The 25,835-nt window shown below is 39.7% G+C and overlaps 1 protein-coding gene across 1 annotated transcript in view; it reads right to left on the bottom strand.

Annotated features, from left to right (window-relative positions):
- Positions 1 to 247: 247 nt before the first annotated feature.
- MCCC2 (methylcrotonyl-CoA carboxylase subunit 2) overlaps positions 248 to 25,835 on the bottom strand; it is a 66,214-nt gene continuing 40,626 nt past the window's right edge. The window contains exons 12-17 of the mRNA XM_078884029.1: positions 21,530 to 21,606; positions 19,951 to 20,017; positions 14,804 to 14,960; positions 11,955 to 12,069; positions 9,593 to 9,678; positions 248 to 1,141 (exon numbers count right to left, since the gene is read on the bottom strand). Coding sequence (XP_078740155.1) covers positions 1,024 to 1,141; positions 9,593 to 9,678; positions 11,955 to 12,069; positions 14,804 to 14,960; positions 19,951 to 20,017; positions 21,530 to 21,606 — 620 coding nt within the window. The 3' untranslated portion in view covers positions 248 to 1,023. The remainder of the gene's footprint in view (positions 1,142 to 9,592; positions 9,679 to 11,954; positions 12,070 to 14,803; positions 14,961 to 19,950; positions 20,018 to 21,529; positions 21,607 to 25,835) is intronic.

Raw genomic sequence — 25,835 nt, 5'->3', positions numbered from 1 at the left:
CTTATTTGTAATGGGTTTATAGTTTTAGTACAATGTTTTTTTATTTTGTAACGTCGTGTAATTAACTTCACATTTTGGATTGTGCGGCAACTCCTATTCTGCATCATGCTAATTGCACTTCACGAGTTCTTAGCGCCTCGATAAACAGTGCAGCCTGTTGATAGTGATGTAAGGAGTAAAGCTGGACAGACTACGACTTTATTCACAAGTTCAGTAAATTGAGGAAAAATCTTAACCAATTCAAAGTGGGTTTGATTTATTAATTCTGTACCATAATTTATTTTTAGAAAAACATGACATAAATTTTTTTAATGTTTTATTCCCAATTACCCATAATTCGGATCAGAGTATGTCCATATGTATGTGTTTGCAGGGTCTCCTATACACAACATAATCTATATTAAAAGGACTTGAAGCCTTCTTAAATAACGGGACACTCATGATGCAACAACAAGTTTATACTCAGTATAATATATATATTATATAAACACAATACATAGGTATTCCCCGCTATAGGTTTCCACATTGTGTTGTTTCACATATACATTGCTGATTAATTCGGGATCTTATAAGTGTAATGTTTTCCATATGCGTTCTTTTAAAACAATGCAAAAATAGAAGTAATTTCGGGTTAAGTAGCATTTCCCAGGAACGTATATAGCGGGGGATGCCTGTATATGATATACTCTATATATTAACTTACTCTCGTCAGGTTATAAGGAAATAATTGACAGTGTGTTAACAATTCCTTTTCAACTTTAAACTCCCCAGCTGGAGATGCAGCATAATGTAGTCCATTTAGCATAACAGCTGATAGAAATGTAATAAAACACAATTGCATTGTATGGCACCAAAGGGAAACATTGCTGGTGGATTATACAGATTTTAATCTGATTGTGAAATGTTGGAAGTATCAAGAAATGATATATAAACTGTCTTGTAAAAGATACACACAAATCAACACGTTTAATGCTGTGCTTGGTTTACACGCATAGACAATTTGAGCACGTGTGTTGATGTTCATTACATGCGGAAAACCCCAAAGTGCGTTTGTTTAGTCGGAGCATTGAGGGTGGCACTCAGGCTAAGTCCAAGCACAATGCGTGTGTCAGCCGGGTCAATGACACCATCATCCCACAACCTGGATGGAAACAAGTTATAAAAACAACATTAGATAACTTGAATCACAATGAGCAGCAGTAACAGTTTCATATGAACGTCCTTGGTGACACAGCGTGCCATGTCAGGTTACAGAGCCAGAACTGAGTGAGTAAACGATTACAGATGAAGTTAATTTATTTTTTGTGTACTATGTTTTTAATAAGGTCAAATCTCAAATACATAAAACTCATCAAAACATTTATTTGTACATACTTTGGATTTACCCAGCTATGAAGAAAGAGAGATGGTGAAAGACATTCTTGATTTGAAGCTTTCGTGACTGCAGGAATCCATACTCTTTGGTTCTTTCGGTAAAGTCACGTAGGTATAAAATAAAATTAATCACGACTTCTCGGGCGCAACACAAGCGTCCATCATCAGGTGGGAAAGCTTGTGTTGCGTCGTGATTTATTTTATACCTACGTGACTTTACCTAAATAACCAAAGAGTATGGTGAAAGACAGGTAAATACTTATCTCCATATCAAAACTGGTTATCTACAAAGAGACAATAGATGGCACTCATAGATGCCATTATCACCGTATGGCTACATATGGTGCAAAAGAAGTTCAACATACATATGTACAAAAGTAGAAACGAATGTTTCAGAGGTTCCAGTGGTAAAAAACTTGGCCACGTGAAGTGTCTGGAAAAAGTTGGCCATGCCAACTTTAGCAAATTCATGATCAATTTGAATTGCCATTCTGCTGAGAAAAATAGGTGAAGTTCACCTTCAGCCGACTGATGGTAGCGAATCCTGAGGCAGGGGCATTGTGTTACTAGGTTATTTAATTTTAGTGTGTCTTTCTCCTAATTTTCAAGCTTGCATACCGTACCACGTCGTCGTCTTGCTTACCGTACCACGTCGTCGTCCACTCATTGACATGCTAATTTTTTCTCTGCCCCCTCCCTCTCTCCGCCCCCGCCCCCTCTCTATATTTAAGGCCTCGTCACAGAAACGACCTCTCTCTTTGTGCTGATACGTGTTCTCTCTGTGTGTCTTTGTGATGTCTGTCTGCTTGTATGTCTGTCTATAGTTTTCTGGTTAGATTTTTGTTGCTATTTATTTATACCTGATGAAGATTGCTTGTGTTGCAATCGAAACGTCGTAGTATGCTATTATTTAATTTATTATTTTAACTTTATACGTGACTTTACCGAAAGAACCAAAGAATAAATGTGTGCAGAGCTTCCACGAGAATATAATGCAAGTGTGTCATTCCCACCATGCTCAAGACCAACCAATTTGGCTGTATAACAGACAAACACATGTTTATATCTATGTGTCTCGTGGAACTGTTCTGAAGGTTTCCACTGGCTCCCAATACAACTCTAGTTCCAAAGCCAACAAGATTTTACATGAACTCGCTCAAGTCTACATATTTCCTCACATCTTGCTTTGTTCCCCTCCGTGTGCACTCTATTCCAGAAACCAAGGCATCATGGCAAAATTCCTGGTCAAAGGGGTTGTAATTGGTTCAGTAAATTGTCAGAATTCATAGCGCCGATTTTATTTTAGAATCAATTGTCAAATTTTTTCTGTCTTGACCATAGTTTTTCTATTTTTTTAGTCATGTTTGTAATTGTCAAGAGTTAAGAACCGATAGAGCAATTGATGAATCATTACAACCCTACCAGTTTACCGGCATTTGAAGGGAACTATGACCCAATATCGTAAAGAGAATGTCCTTGCCTGTATGATCGGCAATTAACCTGCATGAATTCAAGCAAGCCTGACTGCTGATGAGACAATGAATGTCGAAACCAGTCCAGAGTTTGCTTATCTTGAAACAATGCTGTGAAATTATGCACTCTAAAAAAATATTTTTACTTTTTATTCAGAGATACGAAAATTGCCTGTAAGATGAGCAGTTCACCAGCATCGATTCAAGCAATTCATAGTTTAGTTTTAGTTTAAGCAAGCTTGACTGCGCTGATGACACACAAAGTCGAAAGTGGTCCAGAGTTTTCTTGTCTTGAATGCTGCTTAAATTATGCAATTTATGTGAAAGAGATAGCTTATTAATTTTGCATTTGAAGGTCAATACTTTTTTGCCATCCGTGCTATGGGCAGCCACATTGCTAAATCCCTATCCATGCTCAAGTCCAGATTCAGTATCTTATCTTCTGCCTGTCTCATCATATTCTTACTGCACATAACTCTCTTATGTCTGCCCTGTTCCCTACTCCCTGCCAAATTTCTCTAACCAACATTACCTCTCTTCGTAATGTACGTCTTCCACTTGGCACTGTATGCTTTATGATTTTTTTGCTCTTTAATGGCAGTACGTACATTGCAATATTGGCCATAATTAATATGAATTGCATTTACTAGTGACGACGGCTTGCGTTGCGATCGAAACGTCGTATTTTTCTGTAATTTTTTATTATTTTCTTTGAACCTATCGCCGTGACTTTACCGAAAGACCCAAGAATGCAAAATAACCAGCCCCCATCTGCTATTGGCTTGACAGCACCACTAGGATGTGGGTGGGGGGGACAACAAATGACTTGAGAAGCCACATAAATCCTCTGACAGTGTTGTGACATATGGCCAGTCCAGGCCACCATTATAATGAGCTGACGCAGCCCCCAAACATTGGTCCAAAAGTCCTCAATTGTATTACAGGCAGATGTTAGGATGATTCTTGAAACTTTTCAGCAGCATATCTCCAGGTACTGCCTTCAATGTGCGTTCCTTTTCAGGAAAACTGGTGCCACCAACAGTGCCATTCTGCAGACAAGCAATGTGGCTGTCCACTACAGAGACCCCGCAAAAACCTCACAAGCGCTTTGCTATCACGTTAAGCCGCACCACCTCTACATAACAAAGGCTCAGTCCCATTTACAGCAACCGCATCTTTACATCAGCCGCACCTTAACAACTCTTGGAACCTCCCATTTCAACCAGTCTACACAACAAAGGCTCATTCCTAGCAGCGTGCTTCAGCCGCACCGAACCTCACAATAATAATATCCAGGTGCCTGCCTAGGCTCCTCCCACCCTCAACCAGTATATATACAAGGACTGTTTTCTTGGAATTTCTCTTACTTGATGCAGCAATCGTGCTGTGACGGTTCCACCTGAAGACGGAAGCTTGTGTTGCCTCTGAAACGTCGTGATTTTTATTTTACTTTTATTAATTTAAATTTTTTACCTACGTGACTTTACCGAAAAAAATCCTAGAATATCACGTTAAGCTTTCTGCAAATATGAGCCGACATGTGCTGCCTGCTGGTATGCCACTGAGCTCCCTCTTTGGCTTCAGTGTACATTCCCTCGGCTGTATTGATTTCCTTGCAGAGCATTTCGCCTGTAATTTCCTGCAGAAAGCTTAGGCTTTGGTTAAGCGTGGACGGCTCCGAAATATTTAAGGTGGCTGTCGAGACGCAATAATCCAAGGCTGTGATATATCTGCACAGTTATCGCATCAACGTGCTCGTAAAATACCACTAATACCACTAAGCAGTGTCAATACTTGATTCACATTTTCTTAATCCATACTTGACTCAGTATTTTTGTTTTGGAACTATATAACCAAATTACTTGCATTAATGTGCACTTGGGTTTTTGGATTTCATTCTGGTTCAATGAATGCCCCAGTGACACCACCTGTCCATGATGATGCCGTGCTCACTCATAACCGCATCTCAGTGCACCCATGGTGATATAATTGAGCACCTGCTGTGACTCCCTTGAACCTGGCAACAATACAATTATACCACGTGGTTCTGTTATCTCACAACCACAATGCATTGCAAGATGACATCTTGAGTACATCAATACCGGACTGCAACAGTTACATACTTAATTTGTGAAAGTCTGTTTTTTCAAACTTTCTTTATGTAATCCATGCGCAAATGGCAATGTTTATGTAAATAAAAATGTTGCCATTTGTTTAAATTGTGAATACGTTAAAGGTATTATTAAACTGAATTTTACACGTAGGCCTTCGTGACCAATATTATCATTCAGAATTAATTACTTATATAAAATGTATCATACACCCTCCTCCACCCCGCTGACAAATGGCCTATCCACAGTTGTAATGTGTGGATTATAACAATACATTCTAGATTTGAAGCTTTCGTGACTGCAATGATTCATATTCTTAGGTTTTTTCGGTAAAGTCACGTAGGTAAAAAATTTACATTAATAAAAGTAAAATAAAAATAAAATAAAAATCACGAGGTTTTGGAGGCAACACAAGCTTCCGTCTTCAGGTGGAACAGTCACAGCACGATAGCTATCGTGCTGATAGCTATCGTGCTGTGACTGTTCCACCTGAAGACGGAAGCTTGTGTTGCCTCCGAAACGTCGTGATTTTATTTTTATTAATTTTAATTTTTTACCTACGTGACTTTACCGAAAAAACCTAAGAATATAATAATACATTCATATAGTTAAAAATATTCAAATTTATTTAGACCCAACCAGTACATTGGAACAACAGCAATCCTTAGCAACACACGATTTTAATACTTATGTTAATTATGGTTTTCATACAGTTGTCACTGAAATGCTCCGATCATATACATTACAGTACAATTCCAGTGGCCGGCACTCAATGAAGTTAGCTAATGCATAAAATTTTGTATTTTATTTTTATTTAATTCATACTAATAGATGGCGATTCCCCCCCCACCGCACACCTCCCCTATGGGAGAGGGGGCCAGGGAACGGAGCCTACCCATGGGACCACACGCCACCATTCCCTCACTGACTGATTAACCAAGCCCACTGCTGGGGTGGGGGTAATGAAATAATATCAGCGAGTTATGAAACTGGGTCCAAAAATGACCGAAGATTTTAACACGAGTCAACTCCATGTAACTAACTGGACTATATGTACCACTGAGGGAATGGTGGGCACGATGTGGACCGTGTCGATGACCACTTATTAAATTAGATTTAACAATCGCACTAAAATCTTGTTAATTCATACAGTAGTCACTGACACGCTCCAAACACCTTTCGTCAGTGGGAAGTGACCCCCAATATGGTATTCTGGATAATGCATTGTAAGTAGCTAGATGCATTTGTATGAGGCAGGGTGCCAGCCTGTCTCAAGCAGAGAGCTTTTGAGACTACCTCCAAAGTGAGCATAGAAGCAATTATTGCCAGAGACAATAAATAAATAAATGGCACCCTGCTGCCCAAGAAGTGACCCATGGAAAAGAGAAAATGTGAGAAAAAACCTGCCTCTTGACTACAGAACTACGTAAATTACCTTAATAATGATAAAGGACATGGTGTTTTAAAAATTAAAACCGCCACATATGAATATTACAAGTTTTATGATAGATGACATGTACCACCTGGGGTCAAAAGGACGGCTGCTTGCGTTGTGGCCGAAACGTCGTGACAATTTTATCTTATTATGTTTCATTTTTATTATTTTATTATTTCCCTTCTACATGACTTTACCGAAAGAACCAAGAATATGAATCCATGCAGTCACGAAAGCTTTAAATCGAAATTTAATGCCGAAGTAGATCGCCACCAATAAAAGGAAAAACAAACCAATCCAGAACTGCAGATCCCACTTTGACCTCGGACCGTGTGCCTCCAATACCCAAAGATCTGCGGATCCAGAATTAGACTCCTCAGCCACCTCAAGAGCCACCACCAAACCTGATGGACGCCATCCTCGAACCCCAAGAGACTGCCAACGGCGATTAGGAAACCATAAAAAATAACAGAATATGTAAAGTAAACCATGGAAAATTCAAAAGGATACAGGCACAGTTTACTCAAGAGGCCAATGTTATAATTATCATGCAGTAGAATGTTGACTTTTTGCCGTGTCATTATGCAGTAAACATTTTTTCAAATATAAATGTCCTGCCTAATGAGCTTAGGTGAGGAAACTGTTTAGCACCATGTTTGAGATTAAACGTAATTATGCATTATCACAACTACATTTTACATCTGCACATTATGATGATATCACGTCACTTGCTCTTTTGCAAGTGAAACTCGATCACTATTTCACGGGCTCTCAACGAAGAGATATGTATAACTGATCCAGACTCCCTTGTAATAAAAGCATTGTGAATCACCCTAACATGGCTACGTCATTGGTGTAATTTGAGTAATTTGTTCTGTTAATGACAGATATTTAGAGTTTAAGCGTAAGAGCAATGGCTGACATCTTACTAAGATGAGTGAATGGATCAGAGTGATGTGTAAAGAAACCATTACAATAATGATAAATGAAGACTGGCCTCCTGCATCATGTCAGATGGGATAAATGAGCAGCCTTGTTAGATGTCAGCAGCTGTGAACCGACATAACCTGTGAGTTTGTTCTTCAACTGGAATTAGAAACCTATGGAACTGAAAGGTCAGCTGGCCCACTTAATTTGACTCATCATCCTTCATGTCTTAAAGGTGAACAACTCAATAGTCATTTGTGAGTGCGCAGGACTGTGGCTGCCAGCAGTAATGTTTGGTATTCGTAAAGGTCAATAACTTGGATAATAGCTGTTTATTACAATGGCAGGTAAGTAGCGGATTAGAGTCACAAAGCACACACACCGACTGTGTTCGTGCAAAACCACCAAAGGTTAAGAAAAATACTTCCATGAGCAAGTGTACAACTACACAATCGCTTGCTTTTAAAAACGCAACAGTTATAATTGTATCGATTTAATATCCATTTTTATTAAATCATTGAGGGCCACAATTATATGTCAGTCTGATTTTTTATGGACATTATAGACAGTATTCATTTCACAATTTTGACTGTGTTGTATTTGTGATTTGCCATTCATTTTACCAGATAGGAGCCAATTGAGAATATATGTCTTTTCAAAGGCCTGGGTTAAGTGTAAATACAAGTAATCATCATCATCGACCATGATCGATCCTCTGTTTGATTTAGGTCATTCTTGGAAATTAGAATATACTGGTCTCTTCAAGTTCTCCCCTGGTTTAAACAAATAAACTGGAAACTGTTGGATGAAGGCCTCCCCTTAAGCTGTCACTATCTCTCAAGGTCCTACAATGCTAAAATCCACCTGTCACCTGCACACGAACAGATTGTATTGTGCCATCTCCATGGTGGACGTACTCTCAGGCAATCATTCCTTACAGAGCCCAAGGTCACTTTTCTAAAATAGTGAATATAACGTCTCTAAAGTTATACGTATTCTGAGGTTGTACTCCGTGCTGTTTGGCATGATGTTCCACATTTTTCTTTACATGTTTGGGAGCTTCTTCAGGAACTAAATGGAGCAACGAACGTTCTCCCTTGATTATAAAAGGCTGCTGGCAGCTTCTGGTGTTTGATGTAGGTGTATATTCTTGAATCCATGTATTCCTTCTAGATTTGAAGTTTTCGTGACTGCAAGGATCCATACTCTTTGGTTCTTTCGGTAAAGTCACGTAGGTGAAAATAAAATGACTAAATGAAATTACTTTTCTTTTTTAATTTTAGTTATCAATTTAGTTTTTTTCTCTGTTTTTTTCTTTCTTCTTTCTTCACCTACGTGACTTTACCGAAAGAACCAAAGAGTATGGATCTATGTATTCATCTTTCTGTCTCAGTGTAACTTCATGGGTGACTTGCCAGTGGTGTATTTAAAGTCCCATAGATACCTATGATTTGTCTTCATTTTCAGTTTCATAACAGTACCACAGTATCTTACTATAATACAGCAATGGCTTTACACGTGGCTGCCCTTTTGCTATATTACACAAACATTCACTCAAATCGGCGACCAGTATCATCAGCATAGCAGCATCCACACATCTTTGGGAAAGCGTCCCTGTACCGAATTCACGAACCTTTATGTAGTAACTCTACGTGCAGGAGGCAATCAGTACTGTTTCTGGCCTTCTAATGAGGAATCACAGGGTGACCTATCCATGCCCATAGTTCACAAAGATGAGATCCCTGGCTTAACCAACTAATTATTTGCCTGAGAATTATCAAACAGGGAATGACTACTGGAGCAAACAATCAAGTGGTTAATTTCCCCAAGCCTTTCCATCATCTGCTCAGCTGAAGAGTGAGTGCCATCTGTAGGAAAGTAAAGTAAATCTGTAGATAAAACATGGGAATTGCAATGGTGGATGAATTAACTTTCCACATTGAGCTTTAATTAAACCCAATATATCCAACTTTAAAGTTCAGCTAACCTAGCTCTATACCATGGCGGTTGTAGAGGAAAATACAAAATGAATTTACTGATACACATCCAACCATTACTGTGCTCTGAATCCGGAAATCTGAGTTGAATTACTGTTATGACTAACATCACTGGCAGTTCATATCTAAACCTATCATGCCCCCCCCCACTCCATCAACCAGCACTGACAAAGTATGCCAAGAAAAAAGCCCATATGTCACTTTGAGGAAGCTTTGACCCAGTAAGTAGTGGACTGACAAAGGCCTGTCAAGTATTCATTATTATCGTGAGTCTACCTTGCGCTTGAGTAGTATGGGGAGCCTTCCTCTTCGAATCTCTGAATGATGGGTTGTTTGAGAGCAGCTTCTTCTTCTGGAGTCATCTACAATGTATCACAGCAGCAAAAAAATTAAGAAGACAATAATTTACATAATCTGATACACAGTAAACCATAAATATTCACAGGGGATGCGTTCCTGGAGAATGGCACGTATATTAAATCTGAAAATATTAATATTCAAAGCTTTTGAAGAAAACAGGGTTGTGGGGGCATAAACACACATTACGTTTCAATATAAAAATATGAACTGGATATATATATGTTCAGGTATAAATATGTCATTGCATTATTGTGTTTAACTTACCTTTAATAATGATGACCATAACGATATTTAAAAGTGCAAATATCAATGAATTAATATTATATGGCATTATTTAAACTAACCATTCATGATGTCACTTCCGTTTCACTTAGGGGTCATGGTTAACAATAATACAGTATGTAATTCCCAAAATTGTAAAGGGATGGACTCATGTGTAAACAGTGTGGCAGACAATGGCAGACTGCGAAGGAGAGGTTCAGTGCATGGGCAATGTTCGTGATCTCACCATCCACGCCGCTACCATGTGTCAGTACAGCATGGACAGTTCTTCTTGATAGGTAGTCTCATACTATGGCCGTGAAATTAAACGGGGTCCGAAGATGACCTAACATTTTCTTTCCATGCACCTTGCATATACATAGAAGGGCTGCCCTTCTGCCTACTGCATACTTCTCTCCGCCAAGGTTTGCCCTCGGACTCTGGTCCTTCTTTGTCTTTCCTACGCTCCAGCGAGAAAGCATCTCACTCGCGTTGATAGGTGGGGGGCTGCCGGGCCCCAGTGGATGCCATTTATTTTGTAAAGATTGAAATCGTGCCTTAATTCAAGGCGTTTTGCAGCAATTATAAAATTCATAATAGAGGTATTTGGGTTGGATCGCGTAAATATATAAATGTGTCGTTAAAACCCTCCACCACCAGATACAGCCAACTCGTGAGGTTTTGTCATGTAAACAGAACGTGGCCAATTCGTTAATGAATTTGTTACGGATGTCCATAAGAGGATAGTAGTTGAGATAAAGTGAGTTATTGAAAGTGGTGGTGTAGTTATGATGACAGCAGAACAGGTGGGAGAAGTTAAGAAGGGGTTGGGGTAGGCCTGGTCATAGTTGGGGAGTGGGGACAGGGAGTAGCAGGATGGGCTAGGGAGAAGAGAGGGAGGAATGGAAGCTAGTTAGTGAAGACGATTGTTTTATGTGCAGTGGGTGTTTGTTCCAGTGAAGGGAAGCAATAAGGGAAAAGTAAAGCAAGCGAGACTGGGCACAGGGCAAGGAAATCACAGAGGGACAGTAAAGATTGGGAGCATAGAGGACGGGATGGTACAGAGTAGTAAGATATGAGAGAAGCAAGATAAGTTGGGACAAGACCATGGAAGGATTCATAGACTAGAGTGAGAAACGTAAACAGACAGCGATAGTAGACAGGGAATTGTGGGTCACTCACTTACCACCACGGCCTTATGGGGCACAGACCCTATTCTACTGAGGTTTCGGTGACCCCAGGAGTGTCCACCTGGGGACGAGGGCCTTCTTTTGATCGACTCGGGGACTGCTTGAAGCACGACTGTTCCCATTCTTATTCATATTCTTAGGTTTTTTCGGTAAAGTCACGTATCCGAGGATCCCTCATGTGTGTGGTTGCTGGCAAAAATTACCCATGGAATTTAGCTGCCAAATTTTCACCCTCTTCCTGGTCTTTAGCAAACAGGGTTCCTACATATAATGCACTTCTCCATGATATGTTCGTACCCGAGGCAGTGGAAACACAAAGTGTGCAGATTGAAATTTTTAAGCCAATTTTCATATCTCACACCTGTGCATACATGCCGCCATCTCCGTGCTGCCGTGCTTGTGAATTAAATAATCATATTCCTTACACGCCGCCGCACCGATGAAGCTAAATAGTTGGTGAGAAATGCACTCCTCCATGATATGATCGTACCTGAGACAGTCGAATCACCATGTGTGCAAATCTCTATTTTTAAGCTATGTTTAACATGCATCACACTTGCTGTGAATATGTTTCTAGGTGAGTGGAGATGCTCTGTAAATTTGCTAATTTCCCAGTGTTAATGTATCTGTGGATGTCCACTGCTTTCACTGCGATTCCTGTGTCTGCTCCTGCCTCCCTGCGCATCACTGCCATGCGCATGTCATTACAGTCCTTGTGTTTCAATTACCATATGATTGTCCCTTTCCTCCGACATGTTCATTAGGTTCTGCTGCATCCTTGCCATCCTATGTGCCCGCCTTCAATGCCTTACGTGCACCTCCCTCACCTGCTTGCCCTCACGAGCGTAGCGGTCCTGGGTGATGGTGGCCAGCACAGTGGCTGCTTGCTCCCCTCCCATCACGGAGATGCGAGCGTTGGGCCACATAAACAGGAAACGTGGGCTAAAAGATGATGAGAATGAAAGTGTTTGTCAACCACAATTGTGATCACATCCTTTGCGCCAATCATGTTTACTGTCCATTCATCGTTTCAATGTGATACAAACATTTCTACAAAATTATAATTTGCACTTTGATCATTGTGATATTGACTCGATTCTAACCAAAAATCTCAGATAATCTGAGGCTTCGCTGTCCTCATCAAACAAAATATAGTAAGTGACCAGACTGATGCGGTGCCAGTTGCACTTCAGCATAGCCAATAAGAGGAAAAAGCTAAGTACAGTAAAACCTTGGATTGCGAGCATAATTCGTTCCGGAAATGTGTTTGTAATCCAAAGCACTCGTATACCAGTTGTGATCACGTGACGCTCGGCAGACAAACCGTATACACATACTACTCATATTGCAAGACCTGTCTCGTTTATCAAATTAATATTTATTTTAAAATTTTGCTCGTCTTGCAAAACACTCGCAGACCAAGTTACTCGCAATCCAAGGTTTTACTGTATAAGCAAAAACAAAATAGTTCACATAAAAATTTAAGGCAACAAGTAGCTGATTTTAGACTAAGCAACTAATTCGAATGCCTAGAGGAGCAAATCGATATCGAGACTTTAAATAATGAAGTAACTATCAGAGCAATTGATCGTACATTTAATTTATAAATCTTTTATAAAGCAATTAGACCAAATAGTCTGAAACTACAAAAGACATGTTGAGAAAGAGGAGAAACACAGAGTGATGGACAGGAAAAAGTGGAGTTACACAGAACTTTATAAAATGATTACAAAAACAATGAGAAAAAAATATAGAGAACACCACACAAACATTCTTTAAGGCATCAGTGAGCAATAGATGCATAAAAGCAGCAAAAAGTTTGATCAATTTTGAGTCACAAATTGATAGCCCTCGTGGAGAAAAACATATAATTGATAGAGATTCGTGGAAGCATGTATAAATATCTATAAATAATATAGCCCAGGAATTAGATCATCTCTAATTCCTATTTAATTTACATTTTGACACAGGCATTTAATCAAACAGTACAACATAAAAAAAAGTTTTTTGTTATATTTGATGTAACAAAACATGGACACAACACCAGGATGCCTAAGGATGATATCCAGTTTGAGACCAATTGCCTGACATATCCTGAAAATATAGAATTCTAGTTATCCAGGGTAATGTGAGGGATGCCTACCCCTGGATCCATGTACCAATGGTAGCTATCCAGGTTCACTTGGTTATCCGAGGGTTTGGACACCAGATAAACCTGGATACCTGGAGATCTCGATCGTATAACTGTATCAGTGCAGTATGTGAAGTCACCAAAAAATGGGCATGGCTTAATTGGCCACTGCCTTGGGTGGAAAATGGCAGCCATCCCACGTAACATTGAAAACCATCCAGATATATAAACACAGACACAACTTCAACCGAGAAGATGGGTACAACCTGAGCAATCATTGGAAGAACGTTATTAACCAGGTAAAGTCTTAACTGACTGTGATGTTTCCATCCTACCTGCCTATGTCAGCTGTTATACAGGTAGGAAAAACAATTCCACACTGCCCACCAGGGATTATTTGTCTGTCTGTCTGTCGTGCATAGCCACGCCCTCGATTTGTATTTCATAGAGCGGTTCGGGCGGGCTCAGCACCACGTGACGCGCCGCCCAATGCAGCTTACGCCACGTGACACGGATCGCACGAATGCGCTGTCCAACCAAGTTCCTACCTGCCCACTCCGAAGGAACATGTTCCGACTCTCTGTGTGTCTTTCTTTCTCTCTCTGTGCATCTCTCTCCGTTATCTACTCCAATGACCCGGGTGCTGCTGCGGGGTCCACTTTCTGCCCCCCCCCCCTTCTCCCCCCCCCCTACTGCCGAGGCCTCTATACGCTACACACTACACTACTATATACTACACTATACACTACACTATACACTACACTATACACTACTATATAACCTCGTGCCACGGCAGATCTCTCGCCTACTTCAGCAGTTTTTCTTGCTGTGGTTGTCCCACCTGATGATGATTGCTTGTGTTGCGATCTAAACGTCGTGATCTATTATTTTTCTACCTACGTGACTTTACCGAAAGAACCAAAAAGTAAGGATTCCTGCAGTCACGAAAGCTTCAAAGCAAGATTGCAAACAAGCTCACTGTGTATGCAGCAGGTACCGAACAACACTGTTGGAGAGCTCCATGCTGAATGCACTTGCACACTACCTCCAATCAGAGAATGATGTGCAGCGTCTATGCACATTGAGAGGATAACTAGTTAATTCTAGCAATCCAATGTAGCAGCCGCTGGAAAACGGGAAGAGCGATCCATGGTCCGCTGACCTAGAAAACCAATTCTTTGCATAACCAGACCACATCTAATTGGAGTTCTACTGCATAAGTGGGGGTATAGACACATAAGCCCTTTGTTTTCCTCATTTTGTTGCTTGAAAAGAGCCTTCCCACAATCCACCAAGCCATGATCAATGTTGTACAATGTGTGTATGGGTCCCACAATGTTTGTTGGGCCTGTAGACTTGATTAAAAACACGTTATTTAAACCACACACGTCGCAAGTGGTGGTTGGTCACGTAAAAAAATAAATATGCCTAAAGGTATTTATAGTTATGCACAAACTACAGCACCGATATTTAAACGTATTTAAACGTCTTCAGGTAAATGCTCAGTTCTAGCAGTGCCAAGTGCTGTGTTATGTAATGTGTCACCTGTAGGCACGGCCACACATGCCATAGTTTCCAGCGCCGTAGGAGCCTCCAACAATGAGGGTAATTTTGGGGACATTCGCGCACGCCACTGCCGTAACCATCTTGGCACCATCCTTCGCGATGCCACCAGCCTCATAGTCACGCCCGACCATGAATCCTGGGAGCGACACAGCATGAAGACAGCAGGATCATTACATATATAGACAGCATGCTTCAGTATACCCAGCAAACGGAACAATGTGGCTGGCTAAAATGACAAGTAAATTAATTGTGATGTTTGACTGAAAAGTTTAAATTGTAACATTGCAATTTTGTACCGTATATAAAAAAAACAGTTTTCTAAGTCTATTGTCCAAAAGACGCGATACGTCACTATAAGAAACATTGTAACATATACATTAATTATTCTGTAATTAATTATTGTATAATTAGTTACTACAAATTATGGCTATTTACTGGCAACTTTAATTTTGTTGTGTCGTAGACCCAAGCGGACACGGAACTTCTTGTAAGGGCTTTCGCCGTTTATTAACACTGTTTAAACACTCAGGTTCACACCAGGGGTAGGTGTTCTCTATACTCGGTCCTTCCCATGGACCCCCAAGCTCTACTCGTCCTAACCTCGGCTATCCCTTGGACTCTCTCACTCGGGCCAGGACCCGAGGTTCATCCAACACCGCCCGGCCGAGGAGAGAAGAACCCCACTCACTCTCAGCCGATTCTCACAGACTTCTTGGAGCCCAACTCTCGGCTATCTCTTCGGCTCTCACACTCGTCGACCCCGGACGGGGGTTCAGCCAACACCGTCCGGTCACGAGCGGGAGAGGCCTCCTGCAGCCGATCCACACTCCGGGCTCCCACAACGACCACACCCTCGTTACGGGGTCCCCCTTAAGTACCCCTTGGGCGGCTCCTCCCCTTCACTCGGACCCGCCCCTGCTCCCGAAGGTATCAACTTTACAGCACCCATGACATGACGTCATCACACTACTCCTCTACAATTTTACAATTCGAAAATTAACAATTCTTTAAATTGTTTTACTGAGGGGAAAAAAACGGAATAACATTACTGTTTTTTCTTGGTTGAACATTCATTTCAGCGAAGTAAATTAAACAGTGAAATGGAAGTATAATTTTCTGCAACAAATATTTTCTGGAAAAAAAGGCCTTAATGCATTTATCATTTATTCTTGCCATCAAATTATTTATTTCCATTCTGCCCACATACGCTTGACTCCCTGGGGAAAACTCTAACAAGTGCAATGCCAATGGATCTATGTGGTGACTCCTTTTTGGCTCCTTACGGGTAAATAAACCAAGCTCTTTCATCACTTTCTAATCAGGCTGCAAATGGGTGAAAAATGTCTCTATATGGTGTCAGACACATTTATTCCAGTATTTGCCTAGGGGAAAGCCATTATTTTTGTTTTCATTTGACAGGTGAAGGGGAAAATAACAATTCTCTTCGATCTTTGAGATTGAGTTTATTGTATTTGTTACACGGATGATTCCATTTAGCCAGGTGGTGTGTGAGCACAACAAAACAAATGACAAAGACATCAATATTGCAGAGAACGAGTAGAGTCCCTGAGGAATCTTGCACATCTAACAAACGAGGTATTTGTTTGATGGTCGTAAACTAAACATCCTCAAAGAAACAAATATAATGCCAAGTTGCTATGATAGCAAGAGGTGCCAGAAAAAGTAAAATTAAAAGCATTAACCCATTAGCTGTCTGTTTATAGTGGGTGATAACACTCGTTAAAATAATCCAATATAAATAAAATGAGTATAAAGCCGTGTTACTGTTAGTTTCCCAATAGCTTGCCAATAAATCCAGCACTGAAAAGAAAGGCCTTTCCGGTGAAGGCAATGCCATTACACACCATGCCCGTGCTTTGCATTGATGCCATTACACATGACATCATTTCACTGTCACGCTGTATGCCATGCGACTATCTCGTGCTGCTCAGAAGGTAGTTACTCATCATCATAATCATCCATGATAAATGCAAACTGCAAGGGAGCTTACACATGTTCTTACCAATGACAACCTACATATCAACCAAGACCTCACTGCCAAATCAATTCCCAATCCTCCCATTTAGAATTGCGCTGTCACCAACCTAGAATCTTATCCAGATCCGGAAGAACACTGGCAAACAGAGTGGAACACGAACGTCCAGAATGAACCCCTCATTTCACACCCAAACATCGCTTCTGGATTTGAACTTCCTCGAAGATACCAGTGTACCATCAACCGCATCAGAACATTAACAGGCTGATGTGCACATGAGTTGTAGATTAAAGACAAGCCACAGTTAAACTGTGACCATTCAACCCAAACTATGGACCACATAGTAAAGCACTATAATCTGAAAAGACACAAATTCGCCCATTTTCTCATTGAAAATGGATCACAAAAGCAAAGTTTGTGGGGAATAATAGATATTTTTCTGTTATTTTGAGACATAAGCAATTAGGAAATAACACTTATTCCCCAGGTACAAAAAACATGTTGTTACACAGTGTATTCGAATGGTATTAGAATGATAATTCTATGCAACGGTTTTTCTTTTCCACTAGGATATAATCCGACAAATAATGTGGTTGTGTGATGGAGTCACCTGTGTCAGCTGAGTGGCAGGCTGCTACTCTTCTCTATACATCAAAGCTGGTGTGCATCATTATGCGTATCATACTTTCACAGTGGCCAAGAAATAAATAAGACCATGCCAGCTGTGAGCTGCATAACTGCAATCGAGTGTTCCAATCGAGCACGAATTTTAAACGTGAGCATATCGTATATTTATTGAATTACACTACAGATTTATACTTCATCGATGAAATATAATTCAACAAGGCATGTTTCTGAAATGTTATTAAACATCCTAATAAAGCAATAATAACTCTTGCTGAATGGTCAAAAGGAAAATTGAGAAAGCCAAATTGAGCTTAATAACACTTGCGGTCACTCTAGCTTTTGTAAAATCGACAAGAACGTGCAAAAAATCCTGCTGTCCTTTGTGCTTTCGGTAGCTATTTGCACGTCCTCGTGCAGGTGAGAGGTAGTGCGGACCTCACTCTTGCACAGCCGAGTGACAAAAACAAATCTATTTTTACATGAGGAAGCATTTAGTATCCGTCTTAAAAATATTTTCGTACTAACCTAAAGGTCTGAAATTGTTTAAGTGCAGCCTTCTGATAATTATGCTACAGTGAAGTAAAATGGATAACTGTTATCCCACAGCAGGGACTACCAGCGCAACGAAACTGTGAGAACTCTGTCACATGTCTAGAGCTGTATGGAGTTCAAGGAATTGACAGAGGTATACAGCTTAAGAAGCCTACGTCTTCTTCTCTCTTCAATGTGAATCCCACTTCAACCAGACAAAAATATGTGCAGGCCGAGACATTATTTGGCCAAAAAGCAAAGCACATATGCATATCAGTCTCATCTTAGCATCAACCTTAAAATACTTTTACGTGCAGATTAGTTAAATGATTAGCAACAATAATACCTGGGGAGTCAAACCAGGATGCAGTAGTAATATCACTTACTACTGCACCTCTCCAATGCAGAAAAACACAAATTATCACGTTGAATTCAACACCTAAAATCTGGGTTGAATACTTCGTGCACTGTGAGCTCTTCAGCTGAGCCCTTTATTATATATTTTCTTACTTCATTTCCCCCGAATGTATCCCAACTGTTATAGCGTGAGATTACAAACACATTTTGAAATCTCGAAAGCAGTGCACCGTGTATCAGGGAATAGAATACCCCCTGTAAGCAATACTTCACAGAACAATCCTCCAAGTTGTCTGTTTAACCTTTGCACAGTGGGGTGCACTTTCACACGAGCTCTGCAAGGAAATGTTTTGTTCTTGTAACAGTCAAACTGATGTTACTTTTTTATTTTTAGAGCTGGAATTAAGGCATATTAAGGGCCAACCAAATTTAATGTGATGCTTTTTGTGTGTACAGTTATTGTAAATTGGGCTGGAACCATTAACTCACTATACTTACTCTTTGGTTCTTTCGGTAAAGTCACGTCAAAATACATTTAATTAAATAATAGAATACAATACGACGTTTCGATTGCAACACAAGCAATCGTCATCAGGTACACACAGACAGACACACAAGCAGAGAGAGACAACACAGAGACACACAAAGACCCAATATTGTGTCTCTGTGTTGTCTCTCTCTGCTTGTGTGTCTGTCTGTGTGTACCTGATGACGACTGCTTGTGTTGCAATCGAAACGGCGTATTGCATTCTATTGTTAAATTTATTTTCTTTTTACGTGACTTTACCGAAAGAACCAAAGAGTAATTCCTGCAGTCACGAAAGCTTTACATCAATACTCTTTGGTTCTTTCGGTAAATTCACGTAGGTATAAAATAAAACAAATCACGACGTTTCGGGCGCAACACAAGCGTCCATCATCAGGTGGGAATGCAAGTTCTCACTATATTTGTGAACACAGTTTAATCATGGGTGGCTACCTAAATTCGAACCCAGGATCTCAATGGGACCAGCTGAGCATTCTGACCTGCGAGACATTCAGCCACTCATTGACCAAATTCGTTTTAATATCATTAGATAGTAATACACAACTTTGAATGAAGATGCAACCCAAAAAACGTTGCTATTGCATCCATCTAAAAAGTATCAATCAACAGCAATAGGGCAGTTGAAATCAACTTTAAAAACATATAAAATACCCACAACACCTCCCCCAACCTCCGCTATAGGTCTGGTGTGCTATTATGGGTTTTAATTCCCTTCCACACATATGTCTGGTTGTACTTCATAGACGTCACAATAAAACAACACAGTAACAGTAAACAATAAAATACCAGAGGAAGTGGCTTAAAATGTGTTGAGAATTTTTTTTTCATGTACAATCATAATCTAGAACTGGCACACAAAAATTTAAGTAAAAGCATTTTATTTAATGCCAAAACCTTTTCATTGATGCATATTCATCTCTAATACTAAAGTAAAAAGGGGGGGGGGAGGGAAAGTAGAACCCAGCATTGAAAGCCGATGAACTCTCTGGCAGTCATGTCGCACAGCAATGTTACTGAGGTTGGCTCGTTTATAAAGAGAAGGAATAATATTGGAGCCACTTGCCATACCTGTGATATTTTGTAGAAAGATAAGTGGGATGTTCCGCTTACAGCACAGCTGAATGAAGTGTGTGCCCTAGGGAAGAAAACAGTGCCAACATAGCCTCATTGTTACACAAGATTTAGTCACGCGGGTAATTTTGTTCATTTAACAAATTGAGTGAGGTGTGCTGTTAACTTGGCAATGGAGAAAACATCCTCATTCTATCGGCTGTATCCGACTACAGTTATGTTTTCTTTAATGTGATATATAGAATTAAAATAATTGGTACTGATAGAAAGATGGGCTGCAGTTAATGACAGAAATGGGGATCGTGAGCTGCTGCTTTACGTGAAGTATGCTGACTGTAAATTACACTTACAAAGGTGTTTATTCATGAGTGGTTCAGTTATGATATAAAATGACACCATCCCTCGGTGGTTGATAAGAATGAGTGTGGGAGATTAACAGTGATTGTCTGCTGGAAATATTGGAACCTGCCATACTAATAAAGAGAAATTCAGCACATGATTAGAATCATTAAACAAGAGTTTAATGTAGACACAAACCACCATAGGGGAGATTAAGCAAATGGCCTCGAGTTGATGTATACACACCCCTTACATACTTAAATAGCAACTGTGATTCTTGTTTAAGCATCATTTCCAGCCGTTGAAAACTGCCGCATCTGTTTTTATAAAATGCCAATTCGAGACTCTCGCGTCTCACTGAATGGCAGAGCCTTTTGCCCTGCCACGTGCTTGGTGGAAAGCTAATGGAAGGCCTCCAGTATTGTGGTTCATGGCAAAGCAATTACATGGTCACTAGCCAATGAAAGGCCGGGAAGACAGCGTCTGAATAAATATCCGACAAACCTGTTCTTCACCTGAGGACGGCTGCTTGCGTTGTGGCCGAAACGTCGTGAGAATTATTTTATTATGTTTTATTTTTATTCTTTTATTATTTCCCTTCTACGTGACTTTACCGAACGAACCAAGAAGATGAATCCCTGCAGTCACGAAAGCTTTAAATCCACCTTAATACTACTTTATGGCTTTGATTTATGTCATGGTGTCTATCAAGTTATAATCCATTAATAATGTTTTACCGCCCATTGTCAATCCACCATTGGATGAAGATCACACCGCATCATTTACCACAGTGCTCAGGTCAGGTTGATGAAGGGAGGTCCCAGGATCAGCTACAATATTATTGATGTTATCCATCACCGGGAATCACACTCAGGTTCACTGGGTTCAATTCGCAGTGCTAATCACTGCATCACAGATCCACCCAATAGAAAATATAAAAACAATGGAACAATTACATTTTTGATCATTTCAACTATTGAGAATTCATTAGTATTGAAATTAGCTTGAACAAATGAGCTTTTATGTTGTATTAACTACTATGAGATTATATACAATTATATTCCTGACAGCTTTTTTTTAATATGCCTTCATATAAACTAAGCTATATTCTTTAAGATGAAGGCATCGTGTTCATGCACACACATTATTATTTCAGTATATATGTACATATGTTGAAGTTCACAAATTCAGCTATTGCCTTCAGCTCCCAAAAATAAAAGCATCATCCCCACCTTACCTTCTTGGCTGACTCAGAAAACAACACGCCATTATTTCCTATTATTCCAACCGGGTATCCAAAAATGCGGGCAAAGCCTGTAACACACACACATTACACCAAAGCAGATCAAAGCTCCGTGCAGGTGTTTTGATCTAATTCACAGTGGCTTTTGAAATTGTCACCAGCAACAGAATAGCAACCACATTTTTTTCAATGATAAATAGACATTTAAACCGTCACCTGCAATGTGCTTTATGTATAAAATTTGAAAGATAAGGTTAACCATGGCGGTCAATTTTTACTAAAAACATTACAGAATTCTCGTAAAAAATAAATGCATGGGAGATTATAATTTTCATTTATTAATTAAAATATCATCACTAGCCATGATTTATCCACTGCTCAAATGAAGACCTCCCCCGGCCTATCACAGTCCCGTGATCCAAAATGTTTCATGTACCTGCACACGGGTTGACATTGCTATATTTACACAGAGAACGCCCTTTCATTGTGTTCTCGACATTAGCTGATACTCTGTTATTAGTCTTAACCACCAGCCATCATCCCTTCCAGTGACATATCCTGCCCAAACCCACTTAATTTTCCGAACAAACAATGTTTCTAAACGGCACACGTTGTTTAAGTCACGTATTTCTCTTTGTCTCAGTGTAAGTTCAAGCATGCATATCTCAATGGGTATATGCACAGTTTTTAACAATTGTTCTTCGTGTTTTTGATCCATATTTCTTTGAAGGTAGGATACACTTGATTGAAAAAAATCTGAATATTTGATTTAGAATCAGAATCTTTATTTATCCTGGAGGAATCCGATTAGCTATGACGCTCTTTATCACAAATGTACAGAAGGTTATCAAGCTGACATTTTTTAAAGCACTCTAACCTCTCATCCACCTCTTAAGTTTCACCTTGTCTGTCCTCTCTCCTTACACCATGGAAGTCACCGGACACTCCATATATTTTCACTCAATATGTTCACCAATCATAGAACCACAAATCCTTAGCCAGGCTGCATTTGTTGCTCCATAGTCACACACCATCATTTGGAATGCAATCCAACTGCAAAAATGCAGTATCCAAGTTTCCTGCACTTTCAAGAAGCAGCAGAAGGCATACACCCCTGTTTGGACGAGCATATGAAGCCTGACTTCATACCTCCAAATCATAGTTGAACATTTATTTTTACATTAAGCAAAATGTGTGCGTATTGATAATTGTTTTATAATAATTGTTATCATTTTAATTCCAGTCCACCTTGAATAACTATCCTCGTTATGCATAATGTGTTGCTTTCAGTGGTGTCCAAAATAAATCTTCAATTGTTTAGCAACATATTTATTGTACATGAGCTTTGTTTTAGACATTTATCTTGAGCCCAACTTCGAGGCCTTCTTTATGATGTTATTCTAAAACTTCGTGGAGATCATTCACATTGATATTATGATAATTTCATCACAAAATATGAGATGTTAATGTTTTATTAATATGTACGGGTTTATTTCTCCAACAAAACTCTTGGAGAGGACTTCTCATGTCGCGGACCAATAACTATTATGAGCACATATAACGTTGTCTGATTTCCCAATATTAAAGACTAGCCATGTTCATGAGAAAACTGAGTTAGAAAATGTTTTCTCCATTTTTGACCACATCTACTATTAGATTCTGAAAAAAGCTTAATACATATCAAATACCATTATGTCTTGCCTTTTTAGAAGAGCGGAAAGCTTTCACAAACCAAGATGTAAATAAAAGAAATATCTATCAATAATAAAGTTGCTATAAAAATGTAACGCCACTGAGCTTGCATGATCAAAATACTAAGATACATTACACAAGGTAAAGTACATTAAATACAACTGCTTTACCCATCATAACTAATGACCGTTAATAATATACTCAAAGGGACTACATATACAAGTGCCGTTATATTAAAGAGATCTAACCATTAATAACGAATTATTAGTGACATGGACTATCACACTCACCACATTAGCAGTTCTGTAATGTGACAGAAAAATGCACCGCGTAATTATGACATTTGTTGGTGTTAATGATCATATGTTCACACATCCATAATTATAGCTTATAGACCTCTCTATGCCTGAATCCAGCCATGCACTATTTTTATTATCGTCTAATTGCATGCACGTCATTACAATCCCAGTAGATTTTAAAACATTATATTTAACCTCCTTCACTCTTAACCACCTTCACACCCATTATGTTCAATCTCAATGAAAGTAACATTTTCCACTATTTTCTCACGAACAACTTGACAACTTTAGTTGTGTGATGTAATGGCATGTGACTTGGATTTTCCTTCTTACATGTGTTTGCCAGTAAATAGTTGAGACGGATATGAATCTAATGACAATGATTTGCTCGGTAAATGTTCGTCTTGCTATAAATATGCATATGTTTGTATAATATAGCCAAAAGCAGACGTGAGAGTCTGCTCCTCACATGAGGGACACGGAATTGTCACCACAGGCTCAGGGACACCAACAGACACCCCCCCCCCCCCCCCCACATTTGTTTGAGCAGGGAAACCTCACTGAGCACCTTGACTTGTGTGCGCATGCTTGCCACAGAGCACCTTAGTCAGAGGTTGAACATTTTAATCATACCACTGCCTGGTAATGATGAAAGTCATTATCTGTATTGTTTGCACTCTCTACAACAAAAGTATACATTGAAACACTGTACGTTGCATATCCGACTGTCACATATTCCCCCTCGTAAGCATATTTGCATGGTGTAACTAATTTTCTTTACATGTTCACAAAGCTGACCTTTTCACATATCCCCAGAAAGTTGGATATGAGACATTGCAATGTAAGCTTGTTCTGTAATACTATTTGAAAGAGCCCAATACAACAAGTTTGAAAAATAGTCATGAAATTCCAACCTAAAGCAAATGCTATAATTGCTTTCTTGGTGGTTTGCTGCCTGGGATCTGCTGTGCTGAGTGAGTGGTCGTACACATTGATCGCACTGCTGTAAGGCATAAATTAGCATGGAGATGAAATAATTGTGATGTAAGAGCACACAATCTAAAATTGGTGATAAAAAAACCTAAAATAATTACAGACTGCTTTCATATTAGGAAAAAGTGTTGTAAAATTATAAAACAGCTGATTACATATTCACTGGATATGTCTATCAAAATATAATCCAAGCGAGTAAAGATGTATGTATACCAACCAGACAGCACCACTGTTGCTATCTTCACTCATTAAATTACTTATTTAGTAAACTAGGCATTCAGAAATTAAACTTTACTGTTTTCATTAACCTTACAAAGACATTTTACAGCTGATGATAACATTCTGAAACCTTGCTCTTTGGCCAACGGATTCAACAATATGGTATTTGGCTGATTTTTTTTACCGTTTTCAAATAGTAGACAATGTCCAACGTCTGGTTGTCATCTTTCAAAAATTTCAACTGATAAATTGAGACCGTTTTTCACATTTTTCACACGTAGAAACCTGTATAAAGAACCTAAAATATGTTTTGTAAATAAATCATATAATCCTGACCACCCACAGAATGCTCGTAACCTGCATAATCCTTCCTATTCATCATTATAAAGGCATGATATGAGGTTTGGCTCCATTTTCTGTCCTGATAGCTTTGGATACAGTTTTGACTCAAAAACGGAAATACCAATGTTGATTTATGTTACATTTTGTAAACTGCATTGCTGATTTCTAATTACAGTAAAACTTCGTTATTATGGTATGTGATCATTCGTAAAAGGGGATAATTCAGTACGGCTGTGCTTTCGGCATATATATATAGCATGAGTAATTCGCCATGAGCCGAATTGCCGTACTGAATGGTCTAATTTTGGCATGTACGTGAAGCGACGCCATAAGAATTGTATGTGCCCATATCTTAGTGTAATGAGCGACTTTCGCGAGACGTCCTGTACAGGGTACTTCTTTTATTACTCACACTGGGCACAACACAGGCCAACACTTATTCTTCCTCACACTGAGTACAACAATCGATATTAACGTCTCTACTGACTACACACATCCGATCACTCGGCGTGGTCCCATCGCCCTCACTCGGCTACATCGCTGGCTGGCGTCGTGATGACGGCGATGGAAACCACGCAGGAGATCTTCCACATGGCCGGACGATGAAGAGCAATGTCGGCGAGCAGCGACGCAGCCTGGACCCAAGACCCCACACACAAGCCCCGAGCACCAGGTCCGCTCCCCCTCATATCCCCCCAGACGTGGCTAGGCCCCGCCTCCGGTCACGCCCTCTCGTGGAATCTTCGAGCAGGTTC

Source organism: Lampetra fluviatilis, chromosome 3, assembly GCF_964198595.1.
Source record: "Lampetra fluviatilis chromosome 3, kcLamFluv1.1, whole genome shotgun sequence".
Taxonomy (NCBI): Eukaryota; Metazoa; Chordata; class Hyperoartia; order Petromyzontiformes; family Petromyzontidae; genus Lampetra; species Lampetra fluviatilis.
Note: the sequence above shows the minus strand (reverse complement) of the source record. Positions and strands in the feature narration are given on the sequence as shown.